Genomic DNA, 20,300 nt, shown 5'->3' with positions numbered 1-20,300 from the left:
GGGGTGGCGTCTCTTTCCAGGGCTCGTTTTCCAAGGTAGGCCCCTTCCCTCCTGGCTACTGAAGTCCTCAGTTCTGTGGGAAGGAGAGACCACAGCCAGGTCCTTCTGGTTGCAGGAATCGCCCCTCTCCCCACGGTTTCATCCCAGTCCAGCCCCAGGCCTTTTCCAGAAGCATGAGAAGGGATAGCTTTTTCCACAGCTGGGCTTGCAAGAAAATGGCAACCCCATTTATTTTCCTTTGTGATGATGAGGAAGAGGGGGAAGTTGCTCTGCTCTGTAAGAAGGAAGAGGGAGAAATAAATGCTACGTAAGGAGGAAAAATAAATTCTGATGCAAAGCCCACCATCCCAGAATGTTTGTTTTTTTTAGGCAAGTCATTTCCCAGCTTGTGTAGGAGTCTCCAAAAAAAGCAAGAAAAAAGGATAGTGAGTGCATTTTGCTGGTGTCATTTCCTGGCTGAGGCAGGGGGCTACAAATAGGGTTTTTGTAGCTCAGGGCTCGCTCTCTGTGTATCAGCTTGTTTGCTTTTTGTGCATGTCATTAAACGCATAATGCAAGGGCGGGCAAGTCTGCCGCCCGAAACACCCAGCAACCACATGATAGCAGCCCTGATGGGAGAGGCATATTATTGTGCGGTGGGCATTCATTTCAGTGGAGCCTGACTTTAAATTTCACCTCCCACAGCAGCAGAGATTTTTCAGAATGTCAACAACTCTGCTCTTTAGAGATGAGACCAAGCTTTGGGAAACAGACCCCACCTTTTGGGGTCGAGTGGGAATTCGTTTTCCGTGCCCCCAAATTATACAACGTTGGTGTCAGACCCTAGAGCCGCTTTCCTCAACCTGATGCCCCCCAAATATTTCGAGCTACAACTGAAGCTGTGATGCTGAAGCCGATGGGCTGCAATGGCTGCTCTCGGGCAGGTGGGTGGGATCCTTCTCATGCAAGTAACTGAGTTTTCCTGCTCACTTTGTTTCAGGCTTGAAGTGAAGCTAAAAAAGGAGAACTGGGGCCCCTGGAAGGCTGGTGGGTCCCGCCAGGTGCAGTTCAGCCAAGGCCAGGGAGACGTGGCCATTCTCAAGCCAAGTAATAAAGTGCTGCAGGTCAGCATCGGGCCTGGACTCCCAAAGAACTCCCGTACGTATGAAGTCCCCTGAGGTGGCAAGGAGGGAGGGGGAGGAGGGTCAGCAACCGTGGCCACCTGGCCCCTGCTGCGCAGCTGCCTGAACAGGTGTTGCAACTTGCCTTGCAGGCCCCACCAGAAGGAATGTAACCCAAGGCAGGAGCTGTTCCAACAGGACCACACAGGGCCAGCACTACCCCATGAGGGCCGCACCGCCTCCCCCTGGTTTGTATTTTGGAGCAGATGTTGGCAAATGATGCTCTGGTTAAGGGAACAGACATGGCTAATCATGGAAGACTTCCGAACTCCTTGACTGGGGCGGAGGTGGGGAGGGCACCTTTGATGGTTGTCTTTTGCCCTCTTCTGGAGAGATTCCCATTTTAGGAAGAGCTTCCCTTTTCCTGGCAGCTATTTGGGCCCATCAAACTTACGTGGCTTTAAGGTTTAACGGTCACACTTCCGTATTTTTTTTCTTAACATAGTGTGTGTTGTGTGTGTAGAACACATCAGGCCAAGTTCAAGGTGGGACTAATTTGCTTGCGTGATTGCCTTACCCCTCATGTGCCCCCTCAACTGCTTCATGCCGATTAATACTTCTTCCATAGTTGTGAGAAATGACCCTTTTAATGTGGCAGCTCCTACACTTTGAAGCTCCCTGCCTATAAGTATCACGCAGGCATCTTTGCCGCACTCTTTTCGGTGCCTGCGTGAAACACCTTTGTTTAAGCAAGTCTATCCAGACATGTAGATATTAAGGCATTTTAATCATTTTTGATTGCTTTAGAAAGAATTAAAGTAATTATCTTTAACTGTTCTTAATGATAATTTTAATATTGGTTGTATCATGCTTAGAGGTTTTACTACAATTCAGTGGCATATAGATTTTGTAAAATAAAGTAAAAATAAAATAAGGGCATGAGACCCCTGCTGGATGAAGCCAATGGCCTGTCTAGTCGTGCATCCTGTGTTCACAGTGGCCAACCAGATGCCCATTATGGGATGCCCACAAGCAAGAGCCTAGTGCAAGAGCAGCCTCTCCATTTGTGGTTCCAAGCAACTCGTATTCAGAGGCATATTGCCTCATGACTGTAGTTGCAGAATATAGCCACTGTGGCTAGCAGCCATTGATAGCCTTGCCTTCCATGCATTTGCCTAATCAACTGCATCTTGTAGTAGCAAATTCCATCATTTAACAATGTGCTGTATCCATGGTTTCACTATGTGCCATATGAATAAGGACTTTCTTTTGTATGTCCTGAATCTCCCAGCATTCAGCTTGATTGGATAACCCTGATGGATTCTAGTGTTAGGAAAGAGGGAGACCAGCCACTTTTTCCATGCCACACGTAATTTTGCACATTTTTGTATGTCTCCCACTTATTCAGCTTTTTTTCATGTTTAAAAACCTCCACCAATTTGCAGCCTTTTTTCATCTTCCCTGTTTGATACCTCTTCAGTATGTTTTTTCAGGTGTAGCAATGAGAACCAGATGTAGTATTGACGACTTCTTTTATGATCAGCTTCCTCAAGCCATTTCTGTTCTTATTTCTAAAGGAAAGGCAAGGTATATATATTTTTAACAAATGAAGTCCCAAAGTTTGCCACACTGGTGTTTCTTTTTCAAAGCAACTGCCGTCGCCTATGAATGTTTGGTGAGGGTGTTATACACTAGCCATGAAAGCTGAGAGAGGCAAAATTTCAAAGATAAAGGAAGGTAGAGCTGGAAAAGCGATTTAAAAAATGCAACCAGAATTACCAAGAGATTGGAATACAGTGAGTTGCCTTATCAAGAGTCGAATCCTTGATCTATCTTTCTCATCCTTGATGACGCTTAACTGGCAGCGTCTGCTCCCAGGGTTTCAGGCCAGAGTCCTTTCCCCCTCGTGCCTGGAGATGCTGCGCCAGGGATTAAACCTGGGTGCTTCTGCATGCCAAGGCTATGCTCTGCTATGGAGCCACTTTCTTCTTACATAGGAAGAAGGGCTAAAACATTTAGGGACTGAGCTGCTGTTGCTTTGAAAGACAGCTGGGGGAGGAGAACACGATAGAGGATTATACAACAGTGCTTGGAGAGAATTTTTTCTCCCTTTCTCTTACATTGCTAGAACTCAAGGCCATCTGCTGAAGTTGGCAGTAGATGCAAAAGGCTTGTACCGTACATAGTTAACGAAAGGAGCTGCCTGCTGCGGCTGCAAAATGTGCTGTGATGGTCACTGGCTTACATGGCTTTAGAAGAGGATTAGGCATTGTAATGGAGGAAGAGGTCTGTCAGCAGTTATTGGCCATATTGGTTAAGCTTCCATGTTCAGAGGCGGCGGCAGCGTGGCATTTAATACCAGTTAGTGGGAGGAGCAGCAGCAGGAGTTGGCTTCCCAAAAACATCTGATTGTCCACCGCAGGAAGGAAGGTGTTGGGTGAGAGGGTTCTATGCTGGCTTAAAGGGGCAAGGCCTGCTTTTGGTGGCTTTATGAAGACTGGGCAGAATTTAACTGGGAGAATTTTCAAATGGCTAGCCCTTGTGCTATTCTCTTGAAGCAAAAGTAACAAAGAGTCCTGTGGCACCTTAAAGACTAACAAAGAACCATCAGTAGATATGCCATAATCCACAAGTCTTGTGCCACAAGACTCTTTGTTGTAACTGGGACAGAAGTTATCCAGACTTAGAAAGGTATTCTGAGGGGGTTCCCTGTGAATGGAGGGTGTGGGCTCCCCCAGGCTCACGTCTTGAACTATTTCTAGGTCTTCATCAGAATGGGGTGATAAAAATCCCACAACACACACCCCACCCTCAAGGCCTCGCGAGCCAGCGAGCCAGCCAGAGAAGCCTGTACACCAGTATGGCGCAGCCCCCATTGCCTCAGGTCTTGGGTGGATCAGATCGAATTTCCCAGCAGCCAGACAGCTTGGACTTCCTCAAGGTCCCAGACCAAGGGGCAGCCGGGTAAGTGCACCGTCCAATACATTTCCAATACATTTAAGTGGCTAGCTTGCTTGTCTAAAGTCAGGCAGCTGATTGGCTGAAGGGTTGTTCCTGCGTTCATGAAGTAGGTCTTCTGTGCCTGGCCGTTTCTATGAACTGCAGTGGAGAATCTGGTGTCCTGCCAATTCTGTGTTCTGTAGAGTGCTTCATAGAGGCATCTTTTGACAGGTGGGCCCTTGATAGAGGCCGGTCATGATCCAGAGAAGCACACGTGTCAGGCCTGCTCCCCAGCTCTCTGTACCTGTTTGGGCAGCAACAGAAACCTGATCCATGCATTACTCCTATGTAGGGTATCCTTGAGGGTTTTTTTTAACAACAACAACTGTTTGTTGAGTCTAGTTGCCTATGTAGGAAGGCCAGCACACAGGTGCCTCTTCACATGTAGGGGCTCCATGACTAGAAAACCATGTGTTTCTTTAAAAAGTCTATGCCAGGGCAAAGCTAAAATGCAGGCCCCTGCCCTGGGTCTCTAGGTGGCCGTGCCTTACACACAGACAACACATCCATAGGGCTAGAATCTCTCTTTATATAGAGGTTTCAAGATGTATGAGAAATCTGGCTTAGAGTAGATAACTTCATCTCATTTTGCTGTAAAATGGAACATGGGAAGCTGCCTTTATAACGAGTCAGACCACTGGTGCGCCTGCACTGAGCATTATTACTTGGCAATGACTCTTGATGGTTTCAGAGAGGGGTCTTTGCCAGCCTCACCTGGGAATGTGGGAGATTGAACCAGGGACCTTCTGCATGAATAGCATGTTTCCTATCACTGAGCTATGATTCACTCCTAAATATTAACATGCACAGGTTTCCTAGCAATGTTCCCTGCCATCCTTTCCCCCCCAAAGTGAACATGGGTTCTTTTCCCTGCAAAGCATGTACTGTCAGGGAGCTACGACTCATTCTCTCGTACATGTGTATTTTTCTGTCTTTGATTTTTTTAAAAAACCATTTGCAGGGAAATAATTTCAGTGTACAGAACTGTACAGTGAACAGTAGGTTGGAGATGAATGTGATTTGAGGTGGCGCAGGTCCCTGCAGCCATTCTTCCTGGCTCAGATGATCAATGTGTCTCTTATCTGATTTACAGATGTGGAAGGCACAAGTACTGTTTTGAAACCATCTGTTGGGAGAGCAGCAGGAGATGCAGTTTATGCTGTGGAGGGGTTAACTTTGTACAGTGGCCAGCAGTGCCACCTGCTGTTTATTCAGAATGACTGCATGCTTTCTGATAGCAATCCACTCATTCTACCTTTAATTCATGGGTTCACATTTAATAAATTAGTAGATTGTATATTTTTATAAGAAGATGTGGAGTTCAAAGAGTCCTATTAGATGAGACCAAAAGTTCTTAGTCCAGAACAGGCATAGGCAAACTCAACCCTCCAGATGTTTTGGGACTACAACTCCCATCATCCCTGGCCACTTGTCCTGTTACCTAGGGATGATGGGAGTTGTAGTCCCAAAACATCTGGAGGGCCAAGTTTGCCTATGCCCGGTCCAGAATCTTCTTCCTCACCCCTTGGGTGCCTCTTATTCTAAGTGCCCAGGTGTGGCAATGAATTGTGGCTGCCAAGCCTAATGACTTTCCTGTGCGTCTCTGCAGCGTTCGCAGGCAGACTACAAACCGGCCGCCACCTGCAGGGGGCAGACCCAAGCCACAGCCGAAACCAAAGCCTCAGGTACCCCAGTGCAGGGCGCTGTATGCCTACGATGCTCAGGACACAGATGAACTCAGCTTTAATGCCAATGATGTTATTGATATCATCAAAGAAGGTAAGGCCTCTTTGTTTTTACATTTTCTATTACCACTGGTGAGAATATTGAAAATATGTTCCATCTTCTAGAACAGGCATAGGCAAACTCGCCCTCCAGATGTTTTGGGACTACAACTCCCATAATCCCTGACCACTGGTCCTGTTGGCTAGGGATGATGGGAGTTGTAGTCCCAAAACATCTGGAGGGCCGAGTTTGCCTATGCCTGTTCTAGAAGGACCCTCCCCCCACCTCCGCTCCAGAGAAGCATCTGGAAGCTTTGTGCCTCTGCTTCTAGTTAAGCAGTTTGGTTAACCATCCAAACAGGGAAATGTGATTTAACCTTAACCATGGTTAGTTGTGGAGCTGTTTTATAGCCAACTTCATAAACCATGGTTTGAAGCAGACCTAGTATCCAGCCAGTTAATATTAAACTACAATACTATTTGGACTACATGGGAAATGGTTTAACTAAAATCTAAAGCTTTCAAACTCTTCCTTGGCTCTGCGGGAGAAGGAAAGAGACCAGGAAGACTCATTCACATACACAGTGCAAGGGTGGGGAACCTTTGGCCCTCCAGATGTTGCTGAACTACAACTCCCATTATCCCTAACCATTGGCCATACTTGCTGCAGCTGGTGGGAGTTATAGTTTAGCAACACCTGGAGGGTCAAAGGTTCCCCACATCTGGCTTAGCAGTTTGTGCAAATATGGCCACTCTCTTTTACCATCTCCCAGTTTTATCTATCTGATAAGTTCATTCTCACAAAGGTTAATGGCAGCATTTTGCTCCCACACCTAGTTTTCTTTTAAACCAAGTCACTCCTGACGTAGACATTTCCACAGCAGCAAGTTTGGAGAAGTGTATGTTGGGACAACCCACAGATTTGCTTCTAAACTCACTCCCTTTCTTTTCCAGATCCCTCAGGCTGGTGGACAGGCAGGTTAAGAGGGAAAAAAGGACTCTTCCCAAACAATTATGTGACCAAAGTATAATCCTGCAGCCCCCTCAAGAGGCCCTTGCGACCGTAAAGGTGCTGCCGGTTGTGCTTTTCCAGCTGCTGTGGTCTCCTTGTAAAGCTACAGCTCTGTGCAGCGTCGATAATAGACAGCAGTCGCTCCATCAGTGAAATTGAAAGGCAAAAGATGGAAGAGGGGGAAGTCCCCATGTTTACTCTCCAAAAAGCCAAAGCCGATGTGTCAGCTGCCCACGGTACCAAACCAAGGAATTATTTATTTTATTGAATGCTTTTTTCTCATGAAGGAAGAAGAGTGTGTTTAAATTCCATTCTTTTTTTAAAAAATGCCTGAAAATAGCAAGGTGCTCTGTGAGGACTTTGGAAGAGTTACATACACACTTTTTACAAGTGCCTTTAGTTGCTCTGGTGACTTTCTTCTAAATTATGTAACAAAATAATGGCATTATTATGCACATTTCCTCTGTTGATGACATTGCGGAGGATCACAGTAATAAGTTATGCTGCTACCTGCCTTAGAATAGTAGGATTCTATTTCTTCTTGGACTCTTGTCATTCTCTTCCCCCAAGCATGTATTTTAAAAGGTCTCACAGCAAGCTTGACCAGGTTTACTTGGGAGCTACAATGATTCTGCAAGGGCACTGCGACCAAAGAAAGGCAGCCTTGTATGCTGTAAATGGTTTGCGTTTATGTTGACTTGTTAATGTGGCTGGCCCATGTTGGTTTTTATTATTGATGCATCTGTTTGGGTTGTGGGGGGGAACCTTCCCAAGGAAGCTTTGTGCATTTAATGAATAGAACTTACGAAATATACATTTTAAAAAATCAAATAACAGGCAAACCTGTATGAATGTACACAGCAGTAACCCACTGTACTTAATGATAAAGGTAGCTCAGTTAGCATTTTGGGGCCGGGTATTTCTACCTATGCACTATTCTTTAAGGATAAAGTCAGTGTTACAAAACCTTGATTAAGCCCAGCTGCCTTTCCCATCAGCCACAAAAGCTGTTGCTTACCCAATGCATGTTAATTTATCCATTCTCTTCTCAACCATCATCAATAAAAACATAGGAACTACCGCAGCAGTGTGGGGGGCTTTTATCGCAAGTGGACATTATGCTCTTGTTAGTGGAAAGTACTGTTTAACAGTACACATTGCAGCTGAAGCATAAACGGTGTTCCGAGAAAGGGACCGCAGCGTAGTGGCAGAGTAGCTGCTTTGTAAGCAGGGGGACCAAGACATATTCAAATCCCTGGAGGTCTCATCAAGGTGGTCGGTAGGATGTGGCAGGTTCCGCTTGCTCTGCATCTTATGGCTGCTGGCCCATCCTCCGTGGCCAAGAGCCTGCCAGACTCTGCACCAACCTTGCCTTGTCCTCAGGGGTCTGCAGATGGGGCCAGCTCCAGCCACCCTTCTCTCTGTACAGCATTAGGTCCTTCCACCATGACAGATGCCTTGAGAATAAAAACATTCATGCTGCTTTCATGCATATTTAGCTGCTTCTGCTCCAGAACAAATCTAAGCAACATCAGGAAGTTCTGTGTCATAGGACCTCTGCTCTGTCAAATGTAGTAGAAGAATGGAGCTCAGAAGCACGTAATCTCAAATCTAGCTGCAGCAAAGCACTGGAGCAGGAAGACAGAAGTGTTTTCAAGTGGCTTCCAGAAACGCTAAACTTTGAAAGGTAGCTGCTACCACCAGAAGTTCAACACACTCTGCCACAACACAAGATTTAAATGCTACAGTCAGAAATACTAAGGATGGTACCAACAAGCTTACAGAGAAAGAACAGCAACCCCCCCCTCCCCACATGTCTATCCCCTTCCCACAGCACCCTACAATCAAGGCTCAGGCTGTGTTCAGACACCAAGCGTGAGAGGACTAGGAGTGATTGGGCACCTTGTTCGTGAGGCTTTGTTAATCTCTAATTGTCCCATTTTACCAAAACCTGCACACATGGAACAACCCCCCCCCCAACCAGGATTTCAGGCCATGGGTTTGACAAGATTGAAAATGATGGCTTAACCAGCCTCCGGCCTCAGCAGTAAGGCTGCTTAAACTTATTTGTAAATGGTAAAGCTAAGGCTTTGCCCAGAGCTTCTCATTTTCAAGAAGCAAAATATTTCAAATACTATCCTTTAGTAAGGTACAGTGGAATTCCTACTGATGCACAAACACAAAACCAGCAGTAACTTACAGGTATTTTAACACCATCAGTTTCATATCTCCTAAACTGTATAGAAGGCAAATTGTAACAAGGTGTGAAGGTGGAATGAAAAGCAGAATTGCTTCACTTGTCATTTATTCCAGATGTTTAAATTTGGTTACAAAAAATGCTGAAAATGACCCAAAACATTTTCTCTTGGCCTGTTTCTGGCTCGGTGCATCATTTTCATTTGGGGGTGGGGGCAGCAGAAGGTTGCTTCACCCTGAAGTCTTAATCAGTGTCTGGCCAAGAACAGCAAATCATTGTTGGCCAAGAAAACACACTGCAGTGAGGGGACCACTTCTGGCTCCTGTGCATAAGGAGATGTGCAACATTTTCAAGGCATTGAAATGCTGTGGAGCAGAAACAAGAAAGGAAGCTGCCTCCTGGCCCTCTCGGGCTTTCACTTACCCTGCTAAGCCCAAGCAGCACAGTGAGAAGGGCAGCTAGAAAGAATGGATGGACTTGCAAGACTGCCAGACTAGCAAAGTAATGCAAAGTAATGGCCTTGGTAATGCCACTATGACTCCTGCTTTTTGTTTTTGTAAAAGGACATATTTTTTTTACAATATCTTTATTATGTACAAGAATATGGAATATTTGTTTAAGAGCAACTCTAAAGCATTCACCTTAAAAAGACCTCCAGAGGGCCACATCCAAAAACGGCATATTTTCTTCCATGTAATGATTGGGCAGTGCTCACATCAGCAGCCTGGCTTCACCCAGCAAAGGCGCTGCAAAGTCTTTAATGCTGCTGGAGTTCAGCTGAGGGATAGTGCTGATCCTCAGGAATTTGCTGCTAGAATATTTGTTCTTGACAGCCTGTCAGAGGTGTGAGGCGGGAGAAGGTTAGGCTGCAGAGAATATGTTTACCTTGCTGCAGGAATTAAGCTCTTGGTTTTGTTCCTGAGAAAGTCATCACTTACACTTGACTACTTGTAGGAGAATGTCAAATTCTCTCAACATCTATTGGTTTTACTTTTATTTTTGATGGCAAAGAAACCAAGATCTCCCAGCACCCTGCTGCTCTACTTTCTTTGGTCTAAGGGAAAAGGTTTGTGCTCATCTGATTCCAGCATCCCAAAACAGAGCACCCAGAAAGGCAGCCTTTGCAAACATGGTGCGCTCCAGGTGTGTTGGCTCGGGCTCATTGGACCTTTAGCCTAAAACATCTGGAGGCCAACAGTTTGGTGCAGTAAGATATTGATGCAAGTGCTCCTTGCTTGTGTTATCGAAAAGAGGCAATCAGAAAAGGAAAGAACAGTAACAATCAGACTATACGGGCTTGAGTGTCAGATGTTTCAAGCTAAAAGGGGCTTCCAGCAAAGGAAGCACACCAATACCCAGGAGTAGGAGGTGTGTAATTTTTTGCCCTTGTTTTCTATATTCCTCTTGTGAGCATGCAGAACAGCTTTTCCAGAGAGCTGCTGCCAGTCAGTGTAGACAATAATGAACTAGGCGGGCTAATTTGGTCTAAATATATAAAGCAGCTCCTTGGGACTTCAGCTGTCCCCCCATGATCACAGATGGTGGGGTGGCAGCAGTGGTAGAGGGGTTCTAACCCCCAATATTGAAGGCAAATAGAGCCAGGACCCAAATCTCAAAGCGTCTGAATTTGCCTTATTTTAAGAGAGTGGCAGTTTCCATTCCAGGCTCCCTCCCTCTTGCCCTGTTCTCTTTCCTGGAGTGAACACACCCACCCATGCCCCACAGTAGTTGCCTGTAACAGGAACATTAAGCCTAATAGCAGCCAAGGCTGCTAAAATAGGAGCAGATACTTACAAGGTGTTTTGTTAGATTCCTGTTGACTCTGACAACATTCTTGGCCATGTGCTCCATAACAGGGGTAAGACTCTCCTCTTCATATCCAGTATAATAGCACAGCTTGGGGTTCTACAAAGGAGAGGTGGCGGCGGCTGTCAAAGCCTGTCCCAAGAGCACTGTAAACCCCCACCTACCAGGGCCACCCGTAGCAGCTAGGCAGGACCCAGCAAATCCTTTTGAGCTGTCAGTGGACCTCACAAGCAGACTGGCTCAAACATTTGTGAGTCAGTAACTTGTCTGTAGGTTTGCAGGACTGCTTTAAAAGCATCTTAGAGCAAATCGGTTTCTGACTAGGTTATGATGCTGGTAGGGCCTGAAAGCACCTGTGGCTAGCACCTTGCTCATGCTAAGAAGGTCCGGGTCAGTGCCTGGAGGCAAGGAATGCCAGGTATTCTCTTCGAAGACTCTCCGCAGGAGCCTCTAGTCCAGTTACTTGGGGGGGAGAATGTGGACTCTGCCCCCTTCCATACCGCTTTCACTCAACCAAGACTCACCCACTGGCCTTCTGAGAAGACCTTCCGAGACAGGCAAATTGCTGCAGCTGCAACCTCTGAAGGATTATAATGCACCATATTGTAGTCCAAAAGGGTCAGTTCCATCAGGTACTTTGCTAGCAGGTACGATTCAGCAGATGCCTGGCAAAACAGGAAGAGCACTTGCATGAATGCAGCTGGCCTCTAGTTTTAATGCCTACCCAGAGAAGCTCGCGTATCTTTGACTTTACTGGAACTTGTAACTAGATCTAGAGCAACCCCCACATCCCTGATACTCTCCAGGGTTCTGGACTACAATTCCCATCAGTTGTGGTCCAAAATATCTGGAGGACGCCAGGTTGGCAGGGGTGGCAGCTTAAGTCAAAGGAGAGTTCTTCTCTCCCTAGCTGCTGTGCCCCTCTTCATGACTAGTTGCACTTGCCTTCTCTAAGAGCCCATGCTTCAGTCCTGGATCATCATAGGCACAAGTACAGTCAGCTCTTATTCATCCTGTGGTCCCTTTTCTTTCATCTAGCCTCTCCCTTAATAGCTGCTTTGTCTATGCTCATTTAGCCACTTGCCAGAGGCCTTGAACCCGTGTTCCTCTCCAGCACCTTGCACATTTGTGTACTTAAAGGGCAGAAACAAAAAATGGCTTTCATGGGAACAGAGGGCTTGCACAAATTAGTGCATTCACCTCTGGAATCTACACACAGCACCAGGAGACTATTTGGCTTGCACATGCCTCCTCCCCTCATTACCAGATACTGAATGTAGTGCCCAAATCAAGTGATGCCAGGTCCCAGACCTCCTTCCCGCTCACTTCAACACACAGGTGGTGTATGGACACTCCTTTCAGAAGAGGCTGGTAAGCACCCCCGCCCCTCAAACATACTCAACATCCTATTACCAGGCTACCCAAGCTCAAGGTACTGGCAGATGGACCTACATCAGAAACTTTGGCTATTCGCCTCAGGAAGTGGAGTGGTAGCGGTCTTCCTAAGGCAAAGTTAAGCTCCTTAAGGATCTTCTGCTCCGTTGCCCGGATCTGAGTCGGTGTGTATGCTCGGTCGGTCATGTAGACAAAATCCAAAATACTTGGTGGATAGATCTCTTCATATTTTGCAGCCAGAAGCATTGCGGTAACACCGACCAACTGGAGTTCCTTGCGGGAGACAGGCTGAGCCTAGTTTGACACACACAATACTGGTTGTATTACACAAATGTTGAGACACAAATGTTGAGATATTGAGACACTGCCTTGCTCCTCACTTTTGCACAAGAACAGCTCTCAGGAACTGACAAAGAGGTTTCTTAATAGAGCCTTCTTTATAGTTCTCAATAGTTTGGGTTTCAAGTGTGATGGTGTTTTGGAATCAAGATAGACGGAGGCCCCCCTGCCCTCTGTAAAATCAGCTGCACCATGGTCTCAGAGGGCTGTGTTCTGCTACCTACAGCTTCCCAGAGATACAACTCCTAGGAGCACTTTGGAGAAGCAAACACCTCATGTTTTAAAATGGGGATTCTAGGTGGTTGAGTATGTCAACCACCTAGTTGAAGCTAAGTTGGTTTGAGTCTGATCAGTGCCTAGAGGATCATCATGCACACGCGTGACACTTTGAGTTTCATGTAGGAAGGGGGGGGGGGATATAAGCATAAGGGAACCAAAGTTTGGCTGACTGGAATGTAGTGAGTGCCAACAACAAATTCCCAGTATACCTTAATTCAAAGCATGGGGAAGATTCCAGTCACTGCTTTTACATCCCAGTGTGAGAGATTAAGCCCATGCTTAAACCTCCCTAGTTGACAGTGTCCACTGTTTCAATCTCCCACCCCCAGTGTGATGATACCTTCCATGCCCTGATAGGAGTTGTGGTCCAAAACATCTGGAAAACACCACACTGCAGAAGGCTACTCCACAGCTCAGTCTATGCAACTAGGAACCCCACATCCATCCACCAAGCCCCCACCCAGCAAAAGCGGCATCTCAGAGCTCAAAACAGGAGTTTCATGCACAGCTCCACCGTTCAAGCTTCATATGTGCTATAAACGCCAAGCTTACTTGCAAGAAGCGATCTATGATGGCCACACACATGTAGAGAGTGTCTTGCATAAGTTGGAACCTTGCATGGAGCTGGATCAGCCAGTCAACAAGAATGGCCCGCATCCGCCCACTGATCTCTGTGCCATCAAGGTAGAAGGGAAAGACACGCTGCTGGACCTGTTGGAGAGGGTCAACTAGTTCAGAGGCTTGTCCCATGTTTAGATACCTGGCAAGTTGGGAGCAGCTAGAAGGGAGTCAGACCCAAAATGCATTTGTCAGGGTTCAGGTCCCAAGGACTCCAGGGGCATGCCTGCTTAGTTGTTAGCAGAATGGCAGCTCCAAGTAGGTGTGTGGTTCTAGGAAGAACTCATTATGCAGTAGATTCATTAGTAAAAATTTACGAAGGCAAAAATAAGCTTGACAGTTCAATACCAGATCCCTGGAATGGAAATCTCTTTACAATCTAGTTGCAGCAAAATAGAACAGTAAAAAACTTAAGCATACTATATACACTAAGCAAGTAAAAATCAATTCAGAAAGAGTGTGAAGGAACAGCAGAGAGAGTGAAAGCAAGAGTAACATGAGATCCTGTTGGACTGCATTCATAGGCAGACCTTGAAACACAACGAGCTCATTCCAGCTGCATGTGTGTTCCCTTGGAAATCTTCCAGACACTCTGGAAAATGCTAGAACATTTCTGCTCAGAAACGCCATGATAGCTGACAGGATTCCCCATCCAACAGTAGCAGCCCAAACACCACACACCATGTGGGTAGGAGGAGGTTTCGCTGCCAGGCATAAATACCTCCAGTTGCCTCAGGTACTGGTAGATATCCTTCACGTAGTCACTGCACATCTGGGGGTCCTCCCTGTCTCCAGCATCAATATCTTCTATATTTCCCCGCAGCATTTCAGAAAAGGCTTGGCACAATTCCACTTCCATAGAGAATGAATTGGGATCCTAGTTTAAGAAGCAACACCCCCCCCCCCGACACACCCCAGTTGAAATTATTTTTAACTGGTACTTTGTTTGATTTTCTTGATATTTCACCGTGCCCCTTTTCGTATTAATATTGTTAACCACCTGGTGACAATTTGGTAGAAAGGAAGGATGCAAGTTTAATAAATAACATCTAAGAAAAAAAGATAGCAGAAGTGAAGCCACAACACCAAATGGGAGATTTGTCGGCCCAATGCTCTTGTAAGAAGCTACAGAAAGAGAAGATGAGAGAGGGTGCTCTGATCACTTCCTGCTCATGGTCCCTTGCATGCTTGCACTCACTCAACATTTGCCAAGCACCTGGCCTTTGCTTTCTTCCAAATAATTATCTGGCAAGATGGGTTATACTTGCTCAAGGGCACACAGGTCAACATCAAGTCTCAAGAGGAGACTGAACCCACATGTGTCTTTCACCAAATGAGGATAGAAAAACTTGCATATCACTTGCAACAGCCACATTCCAAGAGAAGTGGTATAACTTGAATCTCACTTAGGAAGAATAAGCCTCCCCCATGCCCTCTTCATCCCCTGTCCTGCAAAGCAGTGCTGGTGAAACCAAGGTACTTGAAACTTTAGGGATGAAGAAAGCAACTGAATCCATTCACCTGTAGCACCAGACACCTGAAAAGGTCGAAGGATTAAACTAGGACCAAGCAGATTCCAGCAGCACCAGTAGAGCCGGCTAGTCCTCCTCCACTTTGGTCCAAACATGCTTGTCAAAAATAGTCATTATTAATTGGGTTGGGAGAGCCAAGTTAGATGAACTGTAGCACCACAGTTGGCCGTGAGAACATGAGGAAATGTTTGGGTATCAAACACTGAATTTGTTGTACTGAAGACATTTAATGAATGTTCACAAACGGGCCTCTTTACTAAACATCTGTAAACTACACTGCAATTTGTGGAGGTAGGAAGCAGAAAAGGGGATAACATTTAGAGAGGTAGCCAGTGCTGTGGTGGAAAGAGTCAGGAAGAGATTTTTTTTGGCTTCTAAAAATCCCCAGGCAGCACCAGCCACTCCCCGCTAGACAAAACAAAATAAAAGCAGTAAGCCACCAATATGTGGTCTTCGCCATGGGACCACATCCAACCAGTGCTATATCAGCTGCACTGGCTCCCGGTGGAGTACAGGGTCAGGTTTAAGGTGCTGGTCCTAACCTTTAAAGCCCTATACGACCTGGGACCCTCATACCTATGGGACTGCCTCTCCTTTTCGGTCCTGGCCCCAGTCTGGTGGAACGCTCTGTCGCAAGAGATGAGGGCCCTGCGGGACTTGACATCTTTCTGCATGGCCTTCAAGACGGAACTGTTCCACCAGGCCTTTAGTTGGGGCTCAGTCTGACCCAGTGGCGGAGCTTCATGCCAGGGGGCGGAGAGCAGGTGGGGGCGGGGCTGGCGCATGTCCTGGGGGTGTTGCGTGCTGCCCGTAGGGGTGTGGCACCCAGCGTGGGCGGGGGGGCAGCTGCAATGGCACCCCGCCAGGATTGCGCTGCTGTGGGTGATGCGCTCCTCCCACACGCCTCTTCCTCTGCCAGTGGTCTGATCCTCTCCTTTTACAAGACCCTGCATATAAGCGGCCTAACTCTTTTCACCAGCTCATACAAATAGCTGAGCCTGGTGAGTACTTAAGGTTCCCAACCCCTTTAGTTATAGCTATAGTTTGCAGGCAGTCATCTGATCTTATTTTGATTTTAATCCGATTTTAAGCTGTATTTCAGTTGATTGCTGAATTTTATGTCTTAATGTATTATATATTTTGATGTTAGCCGCCCTGAGCCCAGTTCTGGGTGGGAAGGGCGGGATATAAATAAAACTTCTTCTTCTTATGTTAATTAAAAGTTCTCACTTCCAAAAACCACTGATAACCTGATAAGGCCTTCAGCTGCTACTTAGGAATTCTCTGTTCCCTGATGAGGGAAGGCAACGGCAGAAATGCAAGAGGCAATGCCCCCCACAGCTAAAGGGCTAAAGTTACCTTGAATCCTTTGGGTCTTTGGGTCACCATCCTGTTGCTGATTTCTTGCAAAGGTCCCCGTGGACCATTCAACAGGCTGCGGGTCTTGCCATGATCTACTATCATGTCTTTCTTCAGGTGGTTTAGCATCTAGAAAGTGAGGACCAGGCATTACTTCTTCAAGGGGCAGTGCCCGCTCCCAAAACCCACTGATTAAGACTTAGCCACTATGTGGGCCAGCATACTAGGTTCTAAATAAGGCCCAGAACATTCTGCAAGGTCATCCACAATCGAGACTCTGCAAGCTAAATTATGTAGTTGTAGGCACTGCATGTCTTACTGCTTAAGCAACACTACCAAAATACTGTGAAGATTTTTGCAAGTTCAGCCATGGAAAAGGTGGGACATCAGACAGGATGACAAATAAGCAAATAGCTTACATGCCGGTTACGCTCCAGGGGCCACACCTAAAGCCAAAATCACATATAGTCAAAACCCATTCGGTTCAATGGTGGGTGGGATTGCCAAAGTCCTTTTTTTACAGAACCCCCTCCTGTTTATATCATTACTGTATTTAAGTGTCACACACACAAAGCTGAAGTTAAATGTGTGTAAATTGTGGGGTTACTGTACGCACACACATGGATTTTTGATTGTCATTTCCCACACACTTCCAAGCATATATGTATAGCCTTAGAGTTTTGATGCCAATAGGAATGAATTCTGTACCAGCTGGTAAAGCTTATGTTTTATTCCACCCCTGGGATGGAATAAGAGAATTGTACAGTTTGAAGGCGTCCCCAAGGTCACTGAGTCCAACCCTGTCTAATGGAATCACAGCAAAACTGGCACAGGAAAGGCTGGTGCTGCCATAACAGCATAACGACTGGACACAGAGACACAAAGACAGTTAATAATAAATTCATGACAAAGATAACTGCTGTGCAACACACACACACACACAGCTGTTCTGTCAGGGGGTTAGTGCATTTTTCTTACCTGCTCTATGTCCACAAGGGGCATCAATCCATCCCACCTGGACTTGGAAAAGAGATAGAAACTGTTCCACTAAGAAAAAACCCCTATGCCAACGCTAAGGCTGAGGTTCAAAGAAGAACCAGAGAATTAAAGAACACCTGGTGGATAAAAAAAGCTCAAGAGATCCAGCACTTAGCCGGCACTCATGATGCACAGAATTTCTTTAAAGCCACAAAGACCATCTATGGGCCAATAAATCATCGCATATGCCCCCTATGCTCAACAGACGGTACCACACTTCTAAAAGATAAAGAAGCTATTGCACTGCACTGGAAAGAACGTTACCAGCATCTTCTTAACCGCAACTCCCCCATCCTTTCTCAAATCCCACAAAAACAAATTAAAGATGAGCTTGCAGTACCTCCAAATCTGGGAGAGTTGTGTACAGCTATTAACCAAATGAAAAACAACAAAGCCAGAAGACCTAATGGGATACCTGCTGAAGTCTTCAAAGTGGGTGGAATCAAACTTACACAACTTCACAAGCTCATTGGAAAAATCTGGGAGAGAAAGGAGATCCCAGCAGACTTTAGGGATGCCAAAATTATCAATCTCTTTAAAAAAAGACAACAGAACAGATTGCAGAAACTATCGAGGTATCTCTTTATTAGCTGCAGCCAGCAAAATTCTTGCAAGGATCTTAGCAAACCGTCTCTTAACAATATCCAAGGCTACCCTTCCTGAATCCCAAAATGTTTTTAGACCTTCTGGGGGTCAGTGGACATGATTTTCACTGCTTGACAGCTTCAAGAAAAATGCAGAGAGCAAAACCAACCCCTGTTTATGGCATTTATTGACCTTACTAAGGACTTTGACACTGTAAATCGTAATGCCCTGTGGACTGTCCTTCTGAAAATTGGATGCCCAGATAAATTTGAGAACATCGTTCAGCTCCTGCATGACACTATGACAGCAACAATTTCAGATAACAATGGTTCTCAAAGTGAACCATTAATAGTGGGATCAGGTGTTAAACAGGGTTGTGTTATTGCCCCAACTCTATTCATTATTTTCATTGCCATGATCCTACACATGGTCAAAGGGAAACTCCCCACCAGCGTAGAAATCATATATCAAACAGATGGAAAGCTCTTTAATCTGAGTAGGCTGAAAGCAAAGAGTAAAGTTACTGTAACTTCCATCTTAGAGCTTCAGTATGATGATGACACTGTAGTGTGTGCACACTCAGAGGATGACCTCCAAGCCATCCTAAATATCTTCACAGAAGCTTACGAAAAGCTTGGCCCATGGCTCAACATCCAAAAAACCAAAGTGCTGCACCAACAAGTACAAAATAACCCCTCTGCAGCACCACAAATCCAACTCAATTCTCTAACATTGGAAAGTGTTGATCACTTTTCCTACCTGGGCAGTTATCTTTCCACAAGGGCCGACATTGATGCCAAAATCCAGCATTGCCTGACCTCTGTGAGTGCAGCTTTCTTCCAATTGAAGGGCAGAGTGTACGAGAACCAGGACATTTGCAGGGAAACCAAAATGCTTGTTTACAAAGCTATTGTACTACCAACTTTACTGTACACTTGTGAAACATGGACCACTTAAAAATGCCATCTCCAACTACTTGAAAGATTTCATAAGTGGTGTCTGGAAAAAATTACACTTCACTTGGGAAAACAGATGAACTAATGTCAGTGTACTGGAAGAAGCAAAGATCATCAGTGTTGAAGCAATGATTCTTCAACATCAACTTCATTGGATTAGTCATGTTGTTCAGATGCCTGATTATTGCCTTCCAAAGCAACTACTCTATTCCAAACTTAGAAATGGAAAGTGTAATGCTGGTAGTCAACAAAAGAGCATTAAAGATTCTCTCAAGGCAAATCTTTAAAAAATGCAGAATAAGCACAGGTGACTGATAAACAGTGGCCTGAGAGCGCTTCAATTGGAGAACAGCCATTATCAAAGGCATCCTGGACTTGAACTCTGGATGAAAGGGAGAAACAAGCTCAGAGGAAGGCAAACCCTCACTGTGATCAACTCCTGCCCGGAAACCTATCCCCCCCCCCCCCCGTGGAAGGATGTGTGGATCCAGAACTGGCCTCCAGTCACTTACGGTGTCACTGTTAAAACTGTGTTCATGGAAGACAATCTTACTTTGCTATGAGGGATGGCTGGAGGAGGAGAGAACAGTGGAAACCAAGTTTTACTCAGAGTAGACCCACTTAAATTTATGAGCATGACTAAGCTGGGTCCTCTAATATTAATGCCTCTGTTTTGAGAAAGACTTTGCAGCAGAGCACCATATTCACCCCCTTGGAATCATTTATAAGCATTTATAGATATTACAGAAGGCCCCAGGGGTTAACAACGAAAATGCCACTAGCGGGCACAGAGAAAGTGGAGCCAGTCCTAGAGGGAAACTTGACCTTCTGCGAAAGTCTGTCAAATGGAAATTTCTCTACACCCAACAACAATACGTGACCAGCGCCGATAGCTCTTCAAGGGGCAGCGCGTTCCGAAGGCACAAAAACGACAGTCAGGCCAAGGGCGGCTTCTTGGCCCAGGGGCGGAACCACCCCTCGCTCCGCCTTTAAACCCCAACGAAGCTTTCCCCCTAGACCCCAAACCTGGCCGTGGGGGGGGGGGCAACAAGAAGCCCCGCGGCGGGTCAGTCTCGGAGCACCCAAGCGACCCTCGGACCAAGATACGCGTCACGGACCTCATGCAGCTGGAGCCGCGCACGAGTGGAGCACAAGCCCAAGGAGGAGGAAAGCCGGTTCGTCACACGTTGCCACTAAGCCAGTGGCGGGGAGTTTCACAGGCCACGACTCAAGAGACCCCTTCGTAGCTGCGCCGCCATGGCCAGCACAGCCGCCGCCTCGCGCTTTTTCAAGGCCGCCGCCGCCGCCTCGCCCTTCTGAGGGGATCCTAGCGGCGTCGCCATTGGCTCTTCGCGTCGAG

General features: G+C 46.2%; 2 protein-coding genes across 15 annotated transcripts in view; one reads left to right on the top strand and one right to left on the bottom strand.

The window, feature by feature from the left end:
- Positions 1 to 7,917, top strand: part of MYO1E (myosin IE) — a 110,296-nt gene extending 102,379 nt beyond the window's left edge. Inside the window, exons 24-28 of the mRNA XM_083475644.1 lie at positions 980 to 1,137; positions 1,253 to 1,348; positions 3,863 to 4,064; positions 5,710 to 5,879; positions 6,779 to 7,917. Of these exons, the coding sequence (XP_083331770.1) occupies positions 980 to 1,137; positions 1,253 to 1,348; positions 3,863 to 4,064; positions 5,710 to 5,879; positions 6,779 to 6,855 (703 nt within the window). The 3' untranslated portion in view covers positions 6,856 to 7,917. The remainder of the gene's footprint in view (positions 1 to 979; positions 1,138 to 1,252; positions 1,349 to 3,862; positions 4,065 to 5,709; positions 5,880 to 6,778) is intronic.
- A 3-nt stretch (positions 7,918 to 7,920) lies between these two features.
- On the bottom strand, positions 7,921 to 20,300 carry CCNB2 (cyclin B2). 14 transcript variants are annotated; one of them, XR_014519256.1, is made up of 9 exons: positions 20,059 to 20,297; positions 16,362 to 16,490; positions 14,192 to 14,347; positions 13,405 to 13,563; positions 12,292 to 12,528; positions 11,364 to 11,504; positions 10,828 to 10,938; positions 9,675 to 9,867; positions 7,921 to 8,393 (listed from the first exon to the last, which is right to left on the bottom strand). XR_014519256.1 is itself a non-coding variant. In XM_083475956.1 (9 exons), exons 3-9 carry the CDS (start codon positions 16,488 to 16,490, stop codon positions 9,745 to 9,747), a joined length of 1,056 nt encoding a protein of 351 aa, XP_083332082.1. In that variant the 5' UTR covers positions 17,815 to 17,878; positions 20,059 to 20,296; the 3' UTR covers positions 7,921 to 9,744. The 14 variants fall into 14 exon arrangements, 7 of the variants coding, with proteins under 7 accessions (XP_083332082.1, XP_083332081.1, XP_083332087.1 ...); XR_014519257.1 differs by having other exon boundaries at positions 7,921 to 8,293; XR_014519258.1 differs by lacking the exon at positions 20,059 to 20,297 and adding an exon at positions 18,744 to 19,391 and having other exon boundaries at positions 7,921 to 8,464.

This window comes from Podarcis liolepis (assembly GCF_965112155.1).
Source record: "Podarcis liolepis genome assembly, chromosome: 14".
Classification (NCBI taxonomy): Eukaryota; Metazoa; Chordata; class Lepidosauria; order Squamata; family Lacertidae; genus Podarcis; species Podarcis liolepis.
The sequence above is the reverse complement of the archived record's forward strand: the minus strand, read 5'-3'. Positions and strand labels throughout refer to the sequence as shown.

Bases quoted from the DNA above. Each gene is read 5' to 3' on its own strand.
- CCNB2 (XM_083475955.1), bottom strand. From the start codon at position 18,794: ATGCTGGATTTTGGCATCAATGTCGGCCCTTGTGGAAAGATAACTGCC. The intron at 12,529-13,404 runs GTAAGCTTGGCG...GTGTCAAACTAG, and splicing joins TCATAGATCGCTTCTTGCAA to GCTCAGCCTGTCTCCCGCAA. The intron at 9,868-10,827 runs GTAAGTATCTGC...CACCTCTGACAG, and splicing joins GGAATCTAACAAAACACCTT to GCTGTCAAGAACAAATATTC.